This window comes from Trachemys scripta, chromosome 5, assembly GCF_013100865.1.
Source record: "Trachemys scripta elegans isolate TJP31775 chromosome 5, CAS_Tse_1.0, whole genome shotgun sequence".
NCBI classification, from domain to species: Eukaryota; Metazoa; Chordata; order Testudines; family Emydidae; genus Trachemys; species Trachemys scripta.
The window spans coordinates 12,752,052-12,771,027 of record NC_048302.1 but is presented as its reverse complement, the minus strand read 5'-3'; the positions used below and the strand labels follow the sequence as shown (position 1 = coordinate 12,771,027).

Here is an 18,976-nt window from a genome sequence, read left to right as displayed (position 1 = left end):
GTATATATATATCTTCCTACTGTATTTTCCACTGCATGCATCCGATGAAGTGGGCTTTAGCCCACGAAAGCTTATGCCCAAATAAATTTGTTAGTCTCTAAGGTGCCACAAGGACTCCTCATTCTTTTTGCTGATACAGACTAACACGGCTACCCCTCTGAAACTAAACTGGTGGCCCAAGTGGTTCTGTTTCAAATATATTTGATGAGCAATTTCTGAGGAAGGTGGAAAGAAACCAAATCAACACAACTTAGAAATGACCATTACGGGAGCCTTCAGAACGGTTTATTTAGAGGAAACAAATGTGAGTTAACAAAGTCAGAGCTCTGCATTAATTAACGAGTGTGGAGAAAAAACCTGCCCTCTGCTCCTTATGTCTTTTTAAGGCCCTTTGATGTCCCCTCTTTTGCTCCTTTACCATCCTTTGCAGCCAGCATCTGCAGAAGAAACTAAAGGAAAACAGAGATTTAAAATACAGTTACTAGGAATGCATTTAAATGGCCAGCTACTGGCTACAAGATATAAAAGAACAAGTCAAGAGGATCAAGACACCAGTGTGCTTAGTGCTTTAATACAGATCTTTGTTTTTAATGGCATGAGACACGGAGCTGTTGGAAGGTGCATGAATGCAGTCTCCGGGGCCATCAAACTTCTTTGTCTCCATAGGTACCACATGGGCAATGGTGATGGAAGCTTCCCATGCAGTCATGCGCCAACCCCATCCTGAGCGAGCCAGAGCATCTTGATAGGTCAGAGGGCAGCTCAGCTCCCATAGCTCCTCCACTTTTTGCTCTCTCCACTGAGATCCCCTGAACAGGGAAGCCAATTAGTGCCAGCTGTGGGGGTGGCTTCTGTGATGTGGACAGTTGTTCACTGGGAACCGGGCTGAGAGTATGCAGCTCCAATGGCCTTTGGCCCAGATCCAGCCTTATTTCCTGCTGCTTTTTACAGGGAGTCAGCGCCTCGGGCCTGGGGAACTAATCAGATCTCTCTGTCCATGACAGTGTCCTAGCAAAACACACACACACAGTTTCCTCAGAGGTCGTTGCTTCTCTGGGGAGGGGTAGGAGCTGTGGGAGGAGGAGACAGCCTGGCTTATCCGCTGAAATGCTGCCTTACTGACCTGGCACATGGAACAAAGCCAATGGCTGCTGGTCCAGGGCAGGGAAAGGACACCATGTTGTTTGCCCTGTTTTGGTTCAATGAGGCACAACCACTGAGCGCAAAGGGAGAGGTGAAAGAGAGCACAAGAATTAGGGGGAAAGGGACCCATGACCAGGTCACAGTCTGATTTCTCAGGAATCATGCTGTTTTCTCTGCTGTTTATGGTCCCCTTTCTCCCCTTGCTTTTCCCCTTCCCAGGCCTTGTGCTCGGTGGTTTAGTCAACATAATCTGGCTCTCCTCCTGCTGAACCCACAAAGCGGTGTGACAGCGCAGCCATGCCTGATCTGCTGAGTCTAATGAGAGCCCCACCTGCCACCTTACTGCCCTAGCTCCAGCCCACCTTCTCCTGCCAACTTCTGCTGTCTTCCCACACCTAGCTGCTTGCATCTCCCTCATCCCTTCTCCCCCTTCACACTGCTGGCTGCCAGCACCACAAAGCCTCCTGAGGCATCACTGCAGACTTCACTTCCCCAATCCACCAGGAACAAGAAACACAACACCCAGGGCCGGCTCTAACTTTTTTGCTGCCCCAAGCAGCAAAAAAAAGCGCCGCCCCGCGAGCCCCCCCCCCCGCGCCGCGCCCCCCCCCCCCCCCCCCCCCCCCCCCGCCGAATGCCGCGCCGCACTCCCCCCGCCGCCCCTTACCAGGTGCCGCCCCAAGCATGTGCTTGGTTGCCTGGTGCCTGGAGCCGGCCCTGACAACACCCAGGTCTAGCTGATGGGGTGTAGAGAGGGACTCTGGGGCTGATTGGGATGAGGGGGCACAACTAGGAGCAGAAAGACGTGGATCTTCTGCATGAGGTAGCTAATGGAACCTATTCCGGTGTGGGAAGGGGTGAAAGGGAAACTCTGCCTTGGGATTAGAGTACCAAAGAGGAATAGGGAGACTGACCTCAGACTGAGGGAGAAGAGAAACTCATCTGGAAGCAGGGAGCCTGGGCTAGGAGGGGCAAGACCCAGGAAGAAAGGAGCGGACTCTAAGAATGGGAAGGTGAGCAGAAAGAGGATGAATGAACAGATGGTAAGGCCAAGAAGAGGAACACAACACAGAGAGGGGAGATCAGAGGAATGCTGACCATAATTGAGGTGGGGGCAAAAATGTGCAAGCCAAACCATCTGAATCCAGGATGGTGTGAATATCGTTTATTTGTGTAGGTGATAAGAAGGGTTTTTATTGACAGATATAGGGGAGGGACCAGCTCTGTTCTGCAGCCTTCTTTCCATCTTCACCTGCAGCTTTTCTAGCTTTGCTTCTTCCTGTCTGGTCTGTCACCCACTTCGTTTTCTTCTTTTTGCCTCCATCTCTCCATTTTTCTTCGAAGGTGACTGATTTGGCGACATTCAGTGCCAGCCTGTCACAATGTTTGGCCCAGGGGCCAGACCTAACCTATCATATATAAATGTGTATAATATGGTCAAGATGAGTCCCAGGCACCAGATGACGTGCAAAATCCCAACGTTTCCTGGGGAGTCCCAGACACCTCTAAAGGGGATGTGTCTTCTTTGCCTATTGACTGCCTGACGGCACCAATTTCCACTGAGCAAAACACTTCCAGTGCTGCCTCACCCATGTACCAGGCCCATCCCTGTGAACTGATGACCTCCAGTGGAAATCCAGCACTTGGAAATGATTCTGCTTTCAGCCACAGCGTGGAAACTGTGGAGGATGCTGCAGCCAAAGGGTTAAGTAGAAAAGACAATGGTTACTTCTTGGCAAGCGATGAGTGCACCATTAGATGCAATGAGCCATGGGGCAGTCTAAGGCCTGGCCTTCCTTGTCGAGCTCTGAATGAATGGCCTATGAGGAGGGCTCTTTGTTGGGTTGAGAATGGCCATGACGAAACACTATCTTGCAGCATGTCCTGCTGAGGTGTCTCGTGCAGCCTTCACCATCCCCGTCCAAACTGCGCTCGCTGCTACCATGTTTCAATGCCATCGTTGCCAGCAGGGGTCAAGCCTAGGTTCCCTGACCAGTGTGAGTTGTTTTGAACAAGAACTGGTCTACCTGAAGCTATTTTACAGCCTTGAGGCCAAATTGAGACCCGATAGGGCTGGTGTTTGGCTTTGGTGAACTTCCACCCCTTGCCATAATCAGGTCTGAATTTGGCCCCAGGGCTAAGAGCACAGTTCAGTAACAGCTGTATCATGGTACCCTGATGTGGTAAGGACTGTAGTGTTCCTCGCTAGGTTGTGTACAGCATGGTTTTATAACATGGTTCTCACAGGGCTCTAAGATTAGCCATCCTTGTCAACCCTGGTCAGTTACACTGGGCTAGAAACATTGATGCTTAAACCAAGATGCACTGAGCACATCTCTTTTCCCAGAGTGCACAGGGCCAGAGGCATCCCGGTCTGTCATTGCTACTGTTCACATCAATGGGCTTGTTACGCTCTCACTGACTTACCTCAGGCTTCCGGTAGCCCTTCCTTTCGAGGAATTCCTTAAAAGCATGTGTTCCATGGAGCTGCATGACCTCTGCCTCCTAGGAGAATTTCCAAACCAAATTAAGGGAACACTCAAGAATAAATCTCACAGATTTATTTGTTTTTTCATGCCCTCATTCATACAACAAGTCAACAAAGCAAGAAAGGGACAGGGAAGGTTATTTCCGTGAAAGTCTCACAAATATGGTAAACTCCATTTCTAATTAATCTCATGCATTGTAGTTCATTCAAGAGATAATTTCTGATTTGCTATTTTTACGGCAATCCAGGTGTTTCATAAGCACTGAATTGCGACGAGACAGTATGTCATTTTTCAGTGAGTGTTGTAGCAAGTCACTAATTACTAGGGATTATTTTGTAAAGTTGTTGTAACCATCTGGAATTCCCACCCAGCTCTTATCACAACATACACACATGAGACATGGTCCAAAATTACTCCCACTCTGAGGTTCACATTTATTGTTAACTGAAATAATAACAAAAAGACAAAGCTTTCTTCTGAACTCCGTTGTTCCTTGGGCTTTTCCCCCACAAGCTCTCCTGCCCCTACCAGACACTCAAACCTTTTCAGACTGCTGGGTTAGAGCTGATAAGACTGAAATTGTCCAGGAGAGCGAGTCCGCAGAAAATCTCTGCATCATTATGCCAAGTTCTAGAACCTGCCACCTTCTCACATTTTAAAGCAAAAACAACAGGACTGATATTTCTTTATTCAAATTCTGCAAACCAAAACTATCCAACCACCCTCACTTTTATGAGTAGGGTACCCCTGTTTATTCTGTCTCTTGAAGTGTTAAGCTTTTCAAGTTTACTCAGAAAGTGCAGCCCTTTAGTCGGATGAGAAAGTGTATCAATTTTAACTTCTTTAATCTCAGGCCTTTGAGAGGCTGATGTACATCTTACTTCTACACTTATTTGCTAGAACTAAAAACTAAAAAAAAAGGAAAAGGAAATAGTTGCAAAATGAAGAAGTCTCTGTTTATCAATTTGATAATAATAAATAATATATGCAATTATTATAAATATTTCTATAGCACTTCTGTCTGAATAGCTAAATGAATTTTGAATTCATTAACTTCTTTTACCTCACCATATACATACCCCTCTGAGGTAGGTAAGATATATAGAGACCACTTCCCCCATCACTGACAATCAGCCATCTCTGGGATGAAGCACACCAATTATTTAATATTGCACAACAAAGCTATACCACAGATTGGTCCAGGAAGTGGAGAAAAATACCATCTCCAGTTAAAAATGCAGAAGGAATTTAGGAAGTCAAATTCATAGATGGAATTTGACCAGATAGCAGGTTAACACACATGGCCTTCCTGGGATAGTTAAGACTACAAATGAACAAGTCTTTCGGCCAGATCCTAGTCTCTGATAAGGCTGCAACTATGTGATTCTTTAGTGTCAACAAGACCATAGAATTGGGCCTGCTTATAACACTGATGAAATTGACCCTTTGTTTACGTGGGTTGAGACTGTGATTAACAATAATTCCTTCTGAGCTGGAATTGTACATGCTTAGTCTCAGACTGGGAGTGAATTTTTACTGCCAAATGTGAAAGGCGTTTAATCTGGTCTTGAGATGCCTGGAAGCAGAGAGAAACATTTTTCATCAGCATTAAATGGACATGAAACTAGAACCCTTTGAAATAAACATTGTGACTGGCTTTTAGGTCTTCTTTTGAACTCAGCACTTACACAAGGCGCTGTTGTGCCCCCACCTGGGATGGATCATGGGAGTTTGTACAATTGTCTATTTGTTGTGCTTCTACAGTGCTGAGCTGTGAGGCCATGATCCATGATTGGGGCCTCCTACTGTCACAAAAAATGCAAATAATCAATAATAATAATAGTCAGGAGGGTGGGTGATATGAACCATTCCCCTCCCACTAGAACTGAGTCAGATAGCATATGGTGTGCAGGCGTGTTCCAGTAACAACCTATGTTCTGCAGCCTTGAACTAGGATGAGAATGTCACCACTGAGATTCCAGAGAGGCAGTACCTTTTCACTAAACCGCTTCCTTAAATTCTGAATGGCATCAGCTGCTGCTTTGGGATCCTCTAAAGGCTCATTTACTCTCTGTTTTCTCCACGTTTTTGGGTCAAGGTACCAGGCTCCATACCTGATCTTCTCCCATTTGGGCTGGTAGCCACCCTGCACAATAAAATCATAATAATGAGGAATATCCTCTAATCATGTTTGTAGGTCTGACTCACCTCCCACAATGTGTATGCAAACCACTGCCCTCTACTAGCTGGAATGGCAGCCCTGGTCGATGGATGAGATCAGGTGCTCAGGTACCATAGTGGTGAGTGCAAGATGGAGTCAATTGTGTCCCTTTCTGCTACCTATAGCAGATGTAAGTCCTATTACTGCTATATAAGTGTGAGGTGTTTCACTAGCTACCCCTAGCAATAGCAATATAATAAAAAGTACTAATTTTCATCACCATTGATTCTTCTACTATTCATTAGACTTCGGATAGTAAATCATTCTCTCCATGTTCTCCTACCTACATCTCTATACTAGTGAGTTGTTCTTTCTCATAGACAAGGACATAGACAGGAATTCAGGTTTAACTAGAAGCTGTCAGTTTCCCTTGGAAATATTCCTCAATAATAAAATAGAAAGCGAAACAGAGGGGCAAAATCTATGCGGGGAGTAGAGTGGAAAGGAAGAAGAGCACATGGAGCTGTGGGAGGGGCTTCAGCTGAAATGAATTAGCGAGGAAGAAAGTTATCCTTTTCCATTCACTCTCCTGCACTCATCTACATTGAGCAGAAGGGCTGCCCAAAGGTGCACCAAAAATAGAGTAACACAAAATATCCCAACACCTAACAGCAGCTTGCAAAACTCTTTATCTCAAACACCGGTCCCCCAACATAGTCAGCCTGTGCAAAAACTTGCACGTAGATCCTGATAGAGCCCTTGGGAATTAACATTGTCTACGCCCTGGGGTTGTCTGACCACTGATTAAAGCTGTGGTTCTCAACCTTTTCATACCAGGACCTGCTGCCAATTTAATGACATAGCAAGGGCAGGATGGAGACAACCTTATTGACACATGTTCATGCTATAGGAGGTGACAAAGCATCACCTTGCAGAATTAACATATTTCCTTATTATACTACTTTAAAAATCAGACTGTTTTCAAGGATTATGAATATGAGTATAGATGTCTCTCCTCGTTGTATGCGACATTACAGAATGGCCAGCAGGTGGCATTTCAAGACCATTAGTCTGCATAAAAAGCTCCGCACCCCTTATATAGTGGAGAGACTATTTCCTTTGGTTTTTGTAAAACGGGCTTTTGAGGATCAATATTCTCCCTTCCCTCTGACCCCGATTCTTGTCCAAGGAGAGAATTTCTAATGATGACCCAATGAAAAGGAGAGGAACACATGGAAACAAAACTAGCAAATCTGGCGTTAGTATCAGAGTTCTGTAATCAGTACAAGCTCTCGGAATGATCTCCTGGGGGCTATATATTCTTTACGTTTTCTGCCATTAAAAGCTTGGAGGCAACCACTGGAGAGGTGAGTTGTTTCTCACGGGGACTCAGATGATGGGGTAAGTAAAGCACAAGCCATGCCCTTCCACATGGCTAGTGGGCTCCCCATTCAATGACTGGGGACCTAGTAGGCTTGAAAGGAGGAATATGAGACACTGCAAGATAAAAGTCATTTACTATGGCCGTGAAAATTCCCTGTTGAAGTCTAGTAGAAACAGCTCAAAATAAGAGAGATCAAATCTAATATGTATGCCCTGCAGTTTCTGCTGAATCCGATATTTCTCTTCCTAGGCACAATAGCAAATATCATTTTACAGGTCATCTCTTGCCAGTTGTTTTAGAAACATAATGAAAGTGGTCCCAAACCCACTTTTGTTCCACTGAGGACAATGGTAGTTTTGCATGCAGTAGAATGGAAGAATCAGTCCCAACTGTGATAGCGAATAACAGAGAAGCAGAATGAAATACTAGCTAATACATACTAGAAGTAATATAGATTTGATTGCTGATCATAGACAGAGTATAGAATTATGGACACTGCCATTGATTTGATGTGGAAGGCGCTCAGACACTATGGTAGTGCGTGGCAGTATAAATGGCTAAGACTAAGATAACATAACACAGTACAAAATATAGGGCCTGGGAGGTGCTGAGCACCCTGAACTCCCATTGAAGTTAATAAGAGCTGCAGATGCAGCTTGTTTAGTTTTCCCTGGCCTGCTTACCTTAGGAGGACCCTTTATAGCTTTCAGGGAGGATGAAACCCCCAGACGTTTTCTCAGCTCCGGTGGCACATTGTTTATCTCCACCACTTCCACAGGCATAGTCAGCGTGGGCTTGGTTTCAAAACCGGTATCAAACAGCCTCATGATGGTATCTTCATCGAGGTTATAATGTTCTCCTCCCTGCAATAATACGCCAAGTGCACCATTAGGAGGTAGCAGGAGGCAGTTCCTGACGTTGTCAAACACACCACACTTGGGGGGTGGGGGAAATATTTACAAAATACTGGTAGAGAGCTAGATGTTCAGCAGATTGGGGACAGGCACCATTGCCCAGCACCAGTTCCAGCCTGGCCCAGGACAGTGGTTACCAACAGCTGTTATCTCTTTAGGCAGATCATTACCAATCTGTTATCTGCCCTGCTCAGTAGGATTGAATCCTGTTACATGCTGTGAGCTGGCCCTTTAAGGCAGTGGTCCTCAACCTTTCCAGACTACTGTATCCCTTTCAGGAGTCTGATGTGTCTTGGGTACCCCCAAGTTTCACTTTACTTAAAAACTACTTGCTTACAAAATCAGACATCAAAATGCAAGAGTGTCACAGCACGCTATTGCTGAAAAATGGCTGACTTTCTCGTTTTATATAATTATAAAGTAAATCAATTGGAATATAAATACTGTACTTACATTTCAGTGTATGGTATACAAAGCGGTATAAACAAGTCATTGTCTGTATGAAATTTTAGTACTCACGTCGCTACTGCTTTCTATGGAGCCTGTTGTAAAACTAGGCAAATAGCTAGATGAGCTGATGTACCACCTGGAAGCACTCCGCGTATTGCCAAGGGTACGTGTACCCCTGGTTGAGAACCACTGCTTTAAGGGAATCGGGGGTCAGCCTCACCTCTTATCTCAGAGCAGGCAGGTCATTTGATGAGGGACCCGGAGACTAAGAACCAGGCCTGCTTAGAGGTGCCCAACTCCCACTGACGTGCCGTGTGATATGGGTACCAAACTCTCTTGCGTGCTTGTGAAAATCCCAGCCTAGATTCCTAAACAGGCAGAAAGTGCTTTTTTCCCCCAGGAACTAATGCTGTTTCCTGGAGACAGATCCACATTAGACTAGAAGATTAGGGGCTTCCAGAGACTGAAACCAAGTCTTGCATCACACGCCTTGGGACACAACTTCTTGTGATGCTAAGTCACCATGCCCCTCTTTGAAATGGTTCTTCTTAGTTCCTCTTTGCTTTCCTGGTGTAGGAATTCAAGAAGTATGTCAAAGGTCCCTTTACCATGTGCTGCTCTGACCAGAAAAAGTCCTTCCCCACCCAGTCAGCTCAGCTATACAGTAAAACAAGACGTGAGCACATGACACACTGCAACACAGGGGTCAAAGATTCTGTAACTCCTGGTCTGGTTTCTATTTTGAAACAGGTCACTGAAGGCCATTTGTGCTCTGAGTGGGATACAAGGGCGGTGCTAGGCATACAGTCTCCTGAGATTGACAGGTCTAGTGCCTACCATGGCGTTCTCTTAAAGTCCGGGGACCGGGCACAGTGGGGAAGGCAGAGAATGGCTAGCCTCTGAGCACTCCTTGGCACACTTCAATGTCAGGGGCGAGGACAGAGGTAGAATGGCCAATGCAGCCCACATTTCTCATATCGCATTTCCCAATCCTGCTCCCTAATACTATCCTGTCCATTTCAATCCCAATTTTAAAGCAATAGCACTTGGCCACAATGAATACAGAAAACATCAGATCATGTGAGAGTCTCTGTCACATGAAACAATGGCTTAGTGTGCTAGGAAAGTGACGGCATTGCTTGATCACACTCCTACTCTGCTTCTTAGAGGGGACGGAGCGAAGAGCCACGCCGGATAACTGAAGATACCGCTGCTGGGATAAGCAGCCGCACAGTTACAGGGATGCTGGACATCTGCCCTTCCTTCTGAACAGCTACTGGAACATCTATTTTCCATACTGGGCTAAATCCTGGGAAGTGCTGAGTTGAAATTATTGGGAGTTGCAGGTGCTTGGGGGGGTCAGGGCTCCCCGTTCCATGGAAAGACCTGTGGACACAGGCCTCGGGAACGGAAAACTTGGCTACGGTCCCCTTGGGGAGGGGGCATTGCAAGGAAATCCGACTTCCTGCTCAGATATGGCAGTAATGGGGCGCCTAGTAAGACCGATGATTCCATGACTGGGCTGGGCTCCACAGGATAGAGGGATGGATCTGCACCCAGCAGATCCCAAGATCCACAGGAGGGCAGGGCCATGTGAATCCAACTGACTCTAGATCTCAGGAGTTCCTGGAGCTCCTAATGGGTCTATACTCCCAAGGCCTCCCCTGGACACAGCTGCCCCCATGATCCTCCTTAAAGGGGTTCTCCAGCAAAGAGGGGCTCTCTGTTAACAGTAATACAGGGGGGAGCTGCAGTACCTCTTCCTAGTAATCTGCACTGCTGTAATCACAAAGCGGCTTCCCTAGCCCCACCCCCAGCTCAAACTCCCAAATTTGTCCCCATGAGGACCAATTCATAACCCCATGGAGAGCCCTTTGAGGATCCCGGAAGGAGGGTGGGAACAGTGCTGAAGAGATGGCTTATCCCACTCCTCTGCCCCCATTTCAAGCAGAGCAAGACGAGGAATCTGTGTATAGACAGCCCTCCATGCACACAATTCTGGGGCATGTTCTGCTCCAGGCTTTGGGCCTGCTCCTGCTCCCTTTGAAGTCAATGACAAAACACTCATGCCCTGATTTTGAGAGGCATTGAGCACTCACAGCTCCCAGTGAAATCTGAGTTTGGACAGCACCAATGGGGCCTAGTCCATGACTGGAGCTCCTCGGCGCCACAATAATACAAGTAAATAATAATAGCAGGACCTGTGGGTACTCAGTACCTCAGTGCTTTCCATGAGGCAGGACTGGGGAACAGGGTCCACTCCTTGCAACCTTGTATTTTACCCTCCCTTGTTTGCAATCAACCTCTTAGCAGCCCGGAAACAAAGGGTCCATCTGTCCCCAGTGGCCCTGTCTTCCTCCAGCACTGCTCACATAGAAATTTTGCTGTGTTTCCAGCGCAACAGGTGCCGACACGGTGGCCTTTTGTCCCCTTATCAAGCTTTACACACCCCCGGTGATAGGAGTCAAGGGTTATTTTGCAAACAGAGCCTCATTCTATAAGCAGGTAGACATGAGCTCCGTTGCAGCAAGGCAAAGGTATTTTTAGCTAATGGCTGCTGCCGTGCAGTAGAGGGTATTCACTCCTTACAGTCTCATTTCTAGGGAATTCCTTTCTCAGATGCACCATGGGGGCATTTAAACATAATCCGCATTTGGAATTGGAGGGAAGACACATGCCACCAGATGGTTTGTTATCGTACAGTAGGTCTAGTGGGTCTCATAAGGTAACCGTATTTCCCTTTACGGTCTCTGTCCTGAGACCCTTCACAAGGCTATTGACATACATGATTTTCGAAGGATTTGTTGACACAATGGGTCAGATCTTCAGTCCCTCGGACATCATAAAGCAGACAGATACCTTTCCCTGGCACTGGGGAATTCCCAGCCTCCTGCTTGGTGTAGAGGGTTGTGTCAAGGGCAGGACTGTAACATGCTGTGCTCCCGCCAACCCTCCCCAGCAAAACGGCTTCTCAGGAGCCATTTCAAACTGGCCATATCCGAACAACTCTTAGACTTCTCTATTTTTGAGCCAGAAGCCACTAGTCGCAGGATCAGGAGAACTCTGAGCCACCTTTGTCTCGCTCAGTGCAGTCAAGGATTGAAGCTGGTATTTTACTATTTGTACATATTAAAGCGACTAGCATGAATCCAGAGAAACACTGACATTGTTTTCTGCAAAACAAATGTATTTCTATTGAGCTTTTTGAATGACTGAGCAAACGATAACATAAACCAGGCTAGCAAATGACTCTACTTAAAGCCTTCAATTCCCATGACATAGGTGAGACTCAAAGGAGAGAGTTTGGTCTTTGACAGAAGATGGACTCTTAAGACAAAGCAGGCACTGGTCTGGTCTGGAGACTACAGTCTGACTTAGATCCACAGATATAGATAGCCACAGTGAGAAGATGCTGTGAAATTCCTGGTTATCCAAGACCTCTCTGTATTAAGTGGCACACTATAAGAGTATGTCTGAACACTGCTATGTAACTATTCAGAATCCAGGGGCCTGCTCTTGCTCCCGTTGAAGTTCATGGGACTTTGGCCGCTGACTTCAGTGAAAGCGTAACCAAGTACCCCAGGTCTGAAAGCACTTGGGATGGGATTTTCAAAAGCATTCACCATTGTCCTAACTCTGTTCCCATGGCGGTCAATGGAATCTTTACCATTGACTTCAATGGAAGCCGAGTTAGGCCAGTGCTATTTAAAATCCCAGGCATGGCGTGTAGATAATGTTTTCACCCCTCAGCTCATAGAGAGCCATGCCAGAAGCATTCCCCAAACTCTGCCCTATCTTAAACCCACCTGATCCCACTGACATTTGTGGTGCTGCAGTAACACTCAAGTTAGAATTTGGAGAAAGGGAATGTGCCGATATTTATTTGCACATTTTTAAACTGTGTCCATCATAGTAACCTGTGTTCACTAAAACCAATGCCTGAATTGCTGAGTCACTGTCAATCAAAAAAATTGGCCCTGACTCCAAAATGATGCAGTTAAATCTAACCAATAACTCCCCCTCCACACGTCTCTCAGGCAAATGCTTGAGTAAACAGATGGACTTGGCAGACTTACAGAATAAACTGATTTGTGGTTTGCTTTGCATTTGGGCTACTTCAATTACACTTCTGTAAAAGCAGAATAAGGGTTAACATTGTCAGACTTGGGTGCCTCAGGTTAAGCACCTAAAACCATATTGAGGCTGGGATTTTCAAAAGCGACTATGGGAGTTAGGCTCCAAACTCCCAGTGACTGTCAATGGAAGTTGGGCCTATATCTTTCAAGAGGTGCTGAGCATCCGCATCTCCCATTGCCGTCTGTGGAAGCTGTAGTGCTCAGGGCATGTTAGCTGAGGGACCCACTTAGGATGTAGATGCCCTTCGGGTACCCAAGTCTGAAAACATTAGCCCAAGTCATTACTGGACTGCTGGGATAGGAGGGTTTTGGTTTTCAACTTACCCAAGAAGCAACCCAGTCACAAAACTCCTTAGTCACTTGCTTTACGTTCTCATCAAGGGGAGGAACGTACCTCCGTCTGGCTGCCTTCTCTCTTGCGGCTACCTCTTTCTTGGAAAACCATGTGTATGGACTCTTGCCTTTAGACTGCTTGAGGCTGAAGAGATGGATATGACACAGTTATTCGCAGTCTGTAAGTGCCTCTCATCAGCACAAATGCGTTCCTGCGGTTTCAGATCTGTGGGGTTTGAATAATTGTCTCTGTGCCTGCTGCTCCCAGTTTGCAATTCATACTTCCTTCTGTAAGGAAGATACTGCTGCTGCTTCTTCTGCAGAGTCCCCTTATTATAGAGCTGGCTGCCCTCAGCAGGCCTACAGCACAGAGAGATTTACGTGCAGATCTTTACGGTCTGCAGGGAGACCAGCAGCTAGGTTCTGAGACAAAGCCCACTGGAGTCTATGGGAATCTTTCCATTGGGGTCAATGGCTTTGGATCAGGTCCATAAAGACTTATGTGCTGAAGCCCTACTAAGCCAGCCAGCCCTGGGAAGCCTCCTGGGTGTGTCTCATCAGAGGAACCAGGCAGAAGACTTCAATATCGACTGAGCCTGCTCTCCTGTTTAGCTAGAGCCCAGTTACTAGAAAGGTTGGGGTGTCCCCAAGACCTTTTAAAGCTGAACTGGGGCGGGGTATGGAAACCACCCACCCACAGAAACATTCAGCTCCTCTCTTTCAATACATTTCATTTCAGAGGAGAGAGACTGGACTGAACCAAGGGGCAGCAGCAGAAGGTGGATTCAGATGGCTCTGGGTGCTGCTCGCTCTGTCCTGTCCAGTACTCACAGTGCTGATGGCCTGGGGCTTATTTCTTTACTTTTCCCATCCTCCAGCTGAAACAGCTCTTGCTGAGGGGTGTGGCTCGCCTGGTCACGATCCTTGTATCCAGCTTTACTATGCAAGCACATCTCCGGGTCCAGGATGGTCACAACCTCTTCGAAAAGCTGAGAGCCAAACAAAAAAAGAGCACATGTCCAAAAACACCTCACACCCACGGAGCCTACATAGGAGACCCCATTACAGATCATGTGCCCTGCCTTAGCTTCCCCATCAGCATGTGATGAACAATTCTGTGACCTGATCTTGCCATGACCAGAGCCAGGATTCCTTATTTATCCTCAAATTCAAGGGGCTTTCAGGGCCCAATGAATACAATCACCTTCATTGTCTTACTGCTTCTTAACCTTTGAGCAGTATGATCCTTCTCAGCATTCTGCACTGTACCACTGAGGATGAATATATTCACCCTGAGTTCGCTGTGGCCCCCAGTACAAGGCCTGCCATCTCCCTGCTTCTGGTCCCTCTCCCTCCAAAAGACCATGATAACCTTCCCCTATTCCACCTGAGAGTGGAAAGCTTAATGCTTCCCATGCACTTTCACTCCCTGCCCCTGGCTTGCTTGCATGGAGTCCTTCAGTGTCAACCACCCCCCCCCACCCCAAATAATAAATGCAGGTGTGCACTGACTAGGCCCGTTGTTTCCCAACAGAAGAGAGGTTGGGAGGGACCCCAGAGCAGAGGAAAGAAGGATTCTGGGAAAAAGTAGTTATTCAAGAGTCAGACCAGGGTCCAGATCAGGGCAGGACCCACATCAGGCAAGACTTTGGCCAATTTTAATACAAGAGAGGGATAATCCATTCATTGCCCTGGAACAGCCAGTTATATCTGGAGGTGTGCCCAGTGACGTAAACCAACTGATCGCTGTATAATCTACCAGATATGGAATCATATGGTAGACTATGAAAGGAGCCCATTTTTGTATAGTGGCCCATGTTGATGGCTGAGTGGGAGCAGGTTCACTGACTGAACACAAATAGTGTGACAAATCTCAGAATATTAGCAGGGTGTCTCAGAAGCCTGCCAGTGACTGCTGTCAGTTCAAGTCTCTCCCTATCTTTAAGGTCACCTTCCCATGACCAGGGCCGGCTCCAGCATTTCTGCCCCCCCAAGCGGAAAAAAAAAAAAAAGCCGCGATCGCAATTGTGATCGGCAGCGGCAATTGGAAAAAAAAAATAGCCGCGATCGGCGGCGGCAGTTCAGTGGCAGGTCCTTCGCTCCTAGAGGGAGTGAGGGACCTGCCGCCCCCGAATTGCCACAGGTGCCAACCCTCTCCCTTGGCCGCCCCAAGCACCTGCTTGTTAAGCTGGTGCCTGGAGCCGGCCCTGCCCACGACAAGTCAGCTTTAGTAGACATTCAATTTGTAGGAAATAACATTGTTTTAAAACACCCGATGAGAAAAGCTGGGCCTGGATTACTTTTATATTTAAAACATGCTAAAAGGATATTCAGTCTTGAGGAAAAACAGCAGCAACCGTGCGGACTTTACCTCTGGAGGGATGCTTTCTTCCAGGTGAGGGTAGAGCGCAAGGGGGTGTTGGCTCAGGCAGCGTTCTGTCTGTGCAATGTGATCCCGCCTGGCTCTCTGCAATGGACTGAGCCTGGACTGTCTTGTAAACGTTTTCCTTGCCTTCTGCTGGGATGCATTATTTGGTAGAACAATCGGTAAAAGCCCCTTTGTGCCACGGATTATGATGTTGTCAGATGGAGCAGGGACACCACTTCTGAAATCATCCAGGCCACTTTTCAAGAATCTCCAGCGCTGGCTGTTAAGAGAATCTGAGAACTTTGCTTTGTTGCTGTGCTCTCGAAAGCTCTTAGAAGGCAATTTCTCCTTGTACCTGAGACCAAATGCTGCTGGTCAGTGCTTAAAGTAAGGGGGATGAGTTTTAACAAAGCATAGTAACATCTCTGCCACCTGTCCAGCTCAAATATGAACTCACCATTCCATGCCATTCCCTTGCCAGACTGAGACTCTGCAAAATACACAGGGAGGTGTTATATATATGGAGATATACCTCTCTCATAGAACTGGAAGGGACCCCAAAAGGTCATCGAGTCCAGCCCCCTGCTTTCAATAGCAGAACCAAGTACTGATTTTGCCCCAGATCCCTAAGTGGTTCCCTCAAGGATTGAACTCACAACCCTAGATTTAGCAGGCCAATGCTCAAACCACTGCCAGATCAGAGCCATATGCTTATGTTCAAATGGTCTGTCCTAAAATGCAGACCTGGAATTGTCAATAAAGTTGGCCTGATTTTCAGAGATGATGAGCAGCCAGGACTCCAGCTGAAGACCAGGAGAGCTTCAGCTGTTCAACAGCTCTGAAAATCAAGCCCAAATATTCATTTATTAAATCCTCTGATTTAAAAAAAATGAAGACTTTGAACCAAATTCACCCTGGGTATGAACAGGTGTGATTCCATTGAAGTCCCTGGAGCCACTCCCATTTATGCCAGCTGTGAATTTGGTTCATGCTGTATCGTTAAAAAACAAGCACAAATTTTATTGTTTTAGCATTGTTAAAAAAAAACAGGCCAAAGAATGCAGTGATCTAATGTCCTCCCCATATTTTGAGTGGCCTGTGGGATTTGAGTTAATGGTTTAGACCCAAGTGTCCATATCTCAATGGACATTAATTTGGCAATGGGCATTTGCATCCGAAAGGCCAAACACTGAACAGCCAAGGAGACTTGCACTGCCACTGCCTGGGTTATTATGGCTGATAGATGGATCCAAAGAGCATGCCAATCCTATAAGTCTCTCAGTCTGGCACGTTTCCTACCAAAAAAGTCACTCACTACATGCATAGTGACTCAAACTCATGCACTTCATATATGTTAATAGCTGGTTAGATGTGCTCAACCCCTGCCTTCTTAAGCGGTCACAAAACATTTTAAAGAAAGGAGAAAAACTCTTCCCTATTTATAAATTTAAGAACAGATATAAGTATCAAATAAGCCCATGCCAACAAAAGTGCAAGGATCATGCAAGGCTCATGCCTAGTTGAGGACAGTCTTGCATATTCCATGCATGATCCCAGCATGGGCCCCTCTGTAACAATGTAAGAGTAGGCAGAGGATTATTTCACAGTCCTATGCTGAAAACACGGCATGCCACATGGACAAGGCCCTTTACTAAGCAAGAGGGAATGGCATGAGTGTTGCTAACAGCACGCGGCTCAGGCCTGTCAGCCCTGTTGTTTGCCACCCACTCAAATCAGGATGGTGAACGGCTCTGCTGTCTGCCTGGGGCCATGAGGGTGAGCTTCACACGCCCAATGTAAATTTGCCAGAAGGATGGGCACAACTAGGCAATGACGTACAGCCTCCCCACAAACCCCGCTCACCACGGGGCTGAGCCCATCCCTGCAGGTAGGAGGCAGCTGCTGCGGACCGTTGGTGGGACAAGGTGCTCCTCTCCCCCTCACCGCCACAAGGCAGAACATTAGGGCTGTCTCTGTTCCAAGCACCGGCTCCAACCACCCAGGCTGAGAACGCTGGTTGCTAGGAGACCGTGACCAGGGGGTGCATGCAAGAGTAGGAGAGGCTGTTGGGCAGAGTAACTGTCACATAGGCTTTGACTGACCCCTTTCCTATTGTATCTGCCCCCCACCCTCCCTCTCTTCCTCACCCCCATCATGTCTATCATGTTGGTTCCAGTGCATCACAACTGTTGGCCAGGCTTCCTCTCCACCCATGGCTGCCAGGCCTGGCCCTCCCCCAAGAGCAGTGTGGCCACGGGGCCTGCCACTTCTTGTGTCTTCACGGCCTGCCTCCCACCTGGGCACAGCAGCTGCAGGGCCTTCCCTCTAACGGGTGGTGCAGCAGTCAGGCCTGTTCGCTCCCCCTCACACACTGCACCCACAGGGCCAGCCTCCTCACTCCCCCATGGGCACCCACCACACACAGCGTCACTGCCGAATGCCACACCCGCCCTGACGTAACCACCTAAGTAGTTCAGCCACATAACCAGGAAACATGGGAAGAGTTAAGGCCACACTGTGGCTGTTCAGGATGAGGGTGAAGAGCCATGGGCTGAGGTGGTTCTGTCTGCCTGGGTTCTTACACAGGTGCCCTCCCAAGAGTAGAAACTACCCCGATAGCGAAATCAGGTTGAGAATGGGACCTGATGAATAGAGTGTAGCTAGGGTATTGAGCGGCTTCACTGCTTATTTCCTTGCTTGCACTGCTATGGAGAGTCTTTGATGCACCGATGCCTTGGTACAGAGACAGTCAGCTTCCTACAGCACTGCTGGGTACACTGGGGAGCTGAAGCAGCAGCACCAAGGGAATGATTCAAGGGCTGATGACTTGGTTCGGAGACAATGAGCTCTTCCCCCCCACCACTCCACCTTCCAGTCCCCATGCAAAGCAAAAACCCTCCCCCCCAAGTCCCTGACACACACAGGCACATACAACATCTCTTTCCCGCAGTCTCCATCCATCCCTGCTAAATCCATCCGCTCTCTCTGCATTCCTGCTGAACCCTCATATCCCACGATCAGGGCCGCCAAGAGCGGGTTCGGGCCCCGGTGAAAAAATTTTTTCGGGCCCCCCAGCAAGGGTGGACCAGCTAAACAGGGCTGACGAGGGGGCGGGGGAGCCGGGAAAGCCGGACCCCGAACCCCGTTCCGGACCGCCGGGCCCCAGTAATTTGTACTGGCTTCCCCTCCCCTTGTCAGCCCTGCCCACGATGCCCAACCTGCTGCCCAGACTCACTGGACTATGTACAGAGGCAGCTGCTGAGTCAGGGAGGCAGCAAGTGAAAACAGAACTAGCTGGCGGATGTGTGTGGTTGTGTTGGCTAACCTCGGCATCACTCAGTTAGATGTGATGAGTAAGGGAAGTGCTGTGTGTTTAATTTTAAAGTTTCTAATGTGACCTATGTCCCAGATGTTAGAGGGTGTGTGTGTGTGGGTAGCAAATTTCACAAGAGAGCATCGTTAAATGTTTCCCCTGCATAAGTTAGTAAAGATTTCACCAAAAAGATACATAGAAAATTCCATTGACCCTTGAAAAGTTATTGTGCTAAATTTGGAGGTTAAATTCAGTCATTAAGATATGAAAGAGAGCAATTTTAGC

General features: G+C 47.4%; 1 protein-coding gene across 1 annotated transcript; it reads right to left on the bottom strand.

Moving 5' to 3' along the window:
• Positions 1-290: 290 nt before the first annotated feature.
• On the bottom strand, positions 291-17,258 carry FAM47E (family with sequence similarity 47 member E). The gene is made up of 8 exons (XM_034772659.1): positions 17,242-17,258; positions 15,382-15,733; positions 13,842-13,999; positions 13,002-13,155; positions 7,861-8,040; positions 5,626-5,778; positions 3,571-3,648; positions 291-449 (listed from the first exon to the last, which is right to left on the bottom strand). The coding sequence occupies exons 1-8, from the start codon at positions 17,256-17,258 to the stop codon at positions 372-374; spliced, it is 1,170 nt and encodes a 389-aa protein (XP_034628550.1). The 3' UTR covers positions 291-371.
• Positions 17,259-18,976: the final 1,718 nt, after the last annotated feature.

Bases quoted from the DNA above. Each gene is read 5' to 3' on its own strand.
- FAM47E (XM_034772659.1), bottom strand. The intron at 14,000-15,381 runs GTAAAGTCCGCA...TTTGGCTCTCAG, and splicing joins AAGAAAGCATCCCTCCAGAG to CTTTTCGAAGAGGTTGTGAC. The intron at 3,649-5,625 runs GTACTGCCTCTC...AAATTCTCCTAG, and splicing joins GGAAGCGGTTTAGTGAAAAG to GAGGCAGAGGTCATGCAGCT.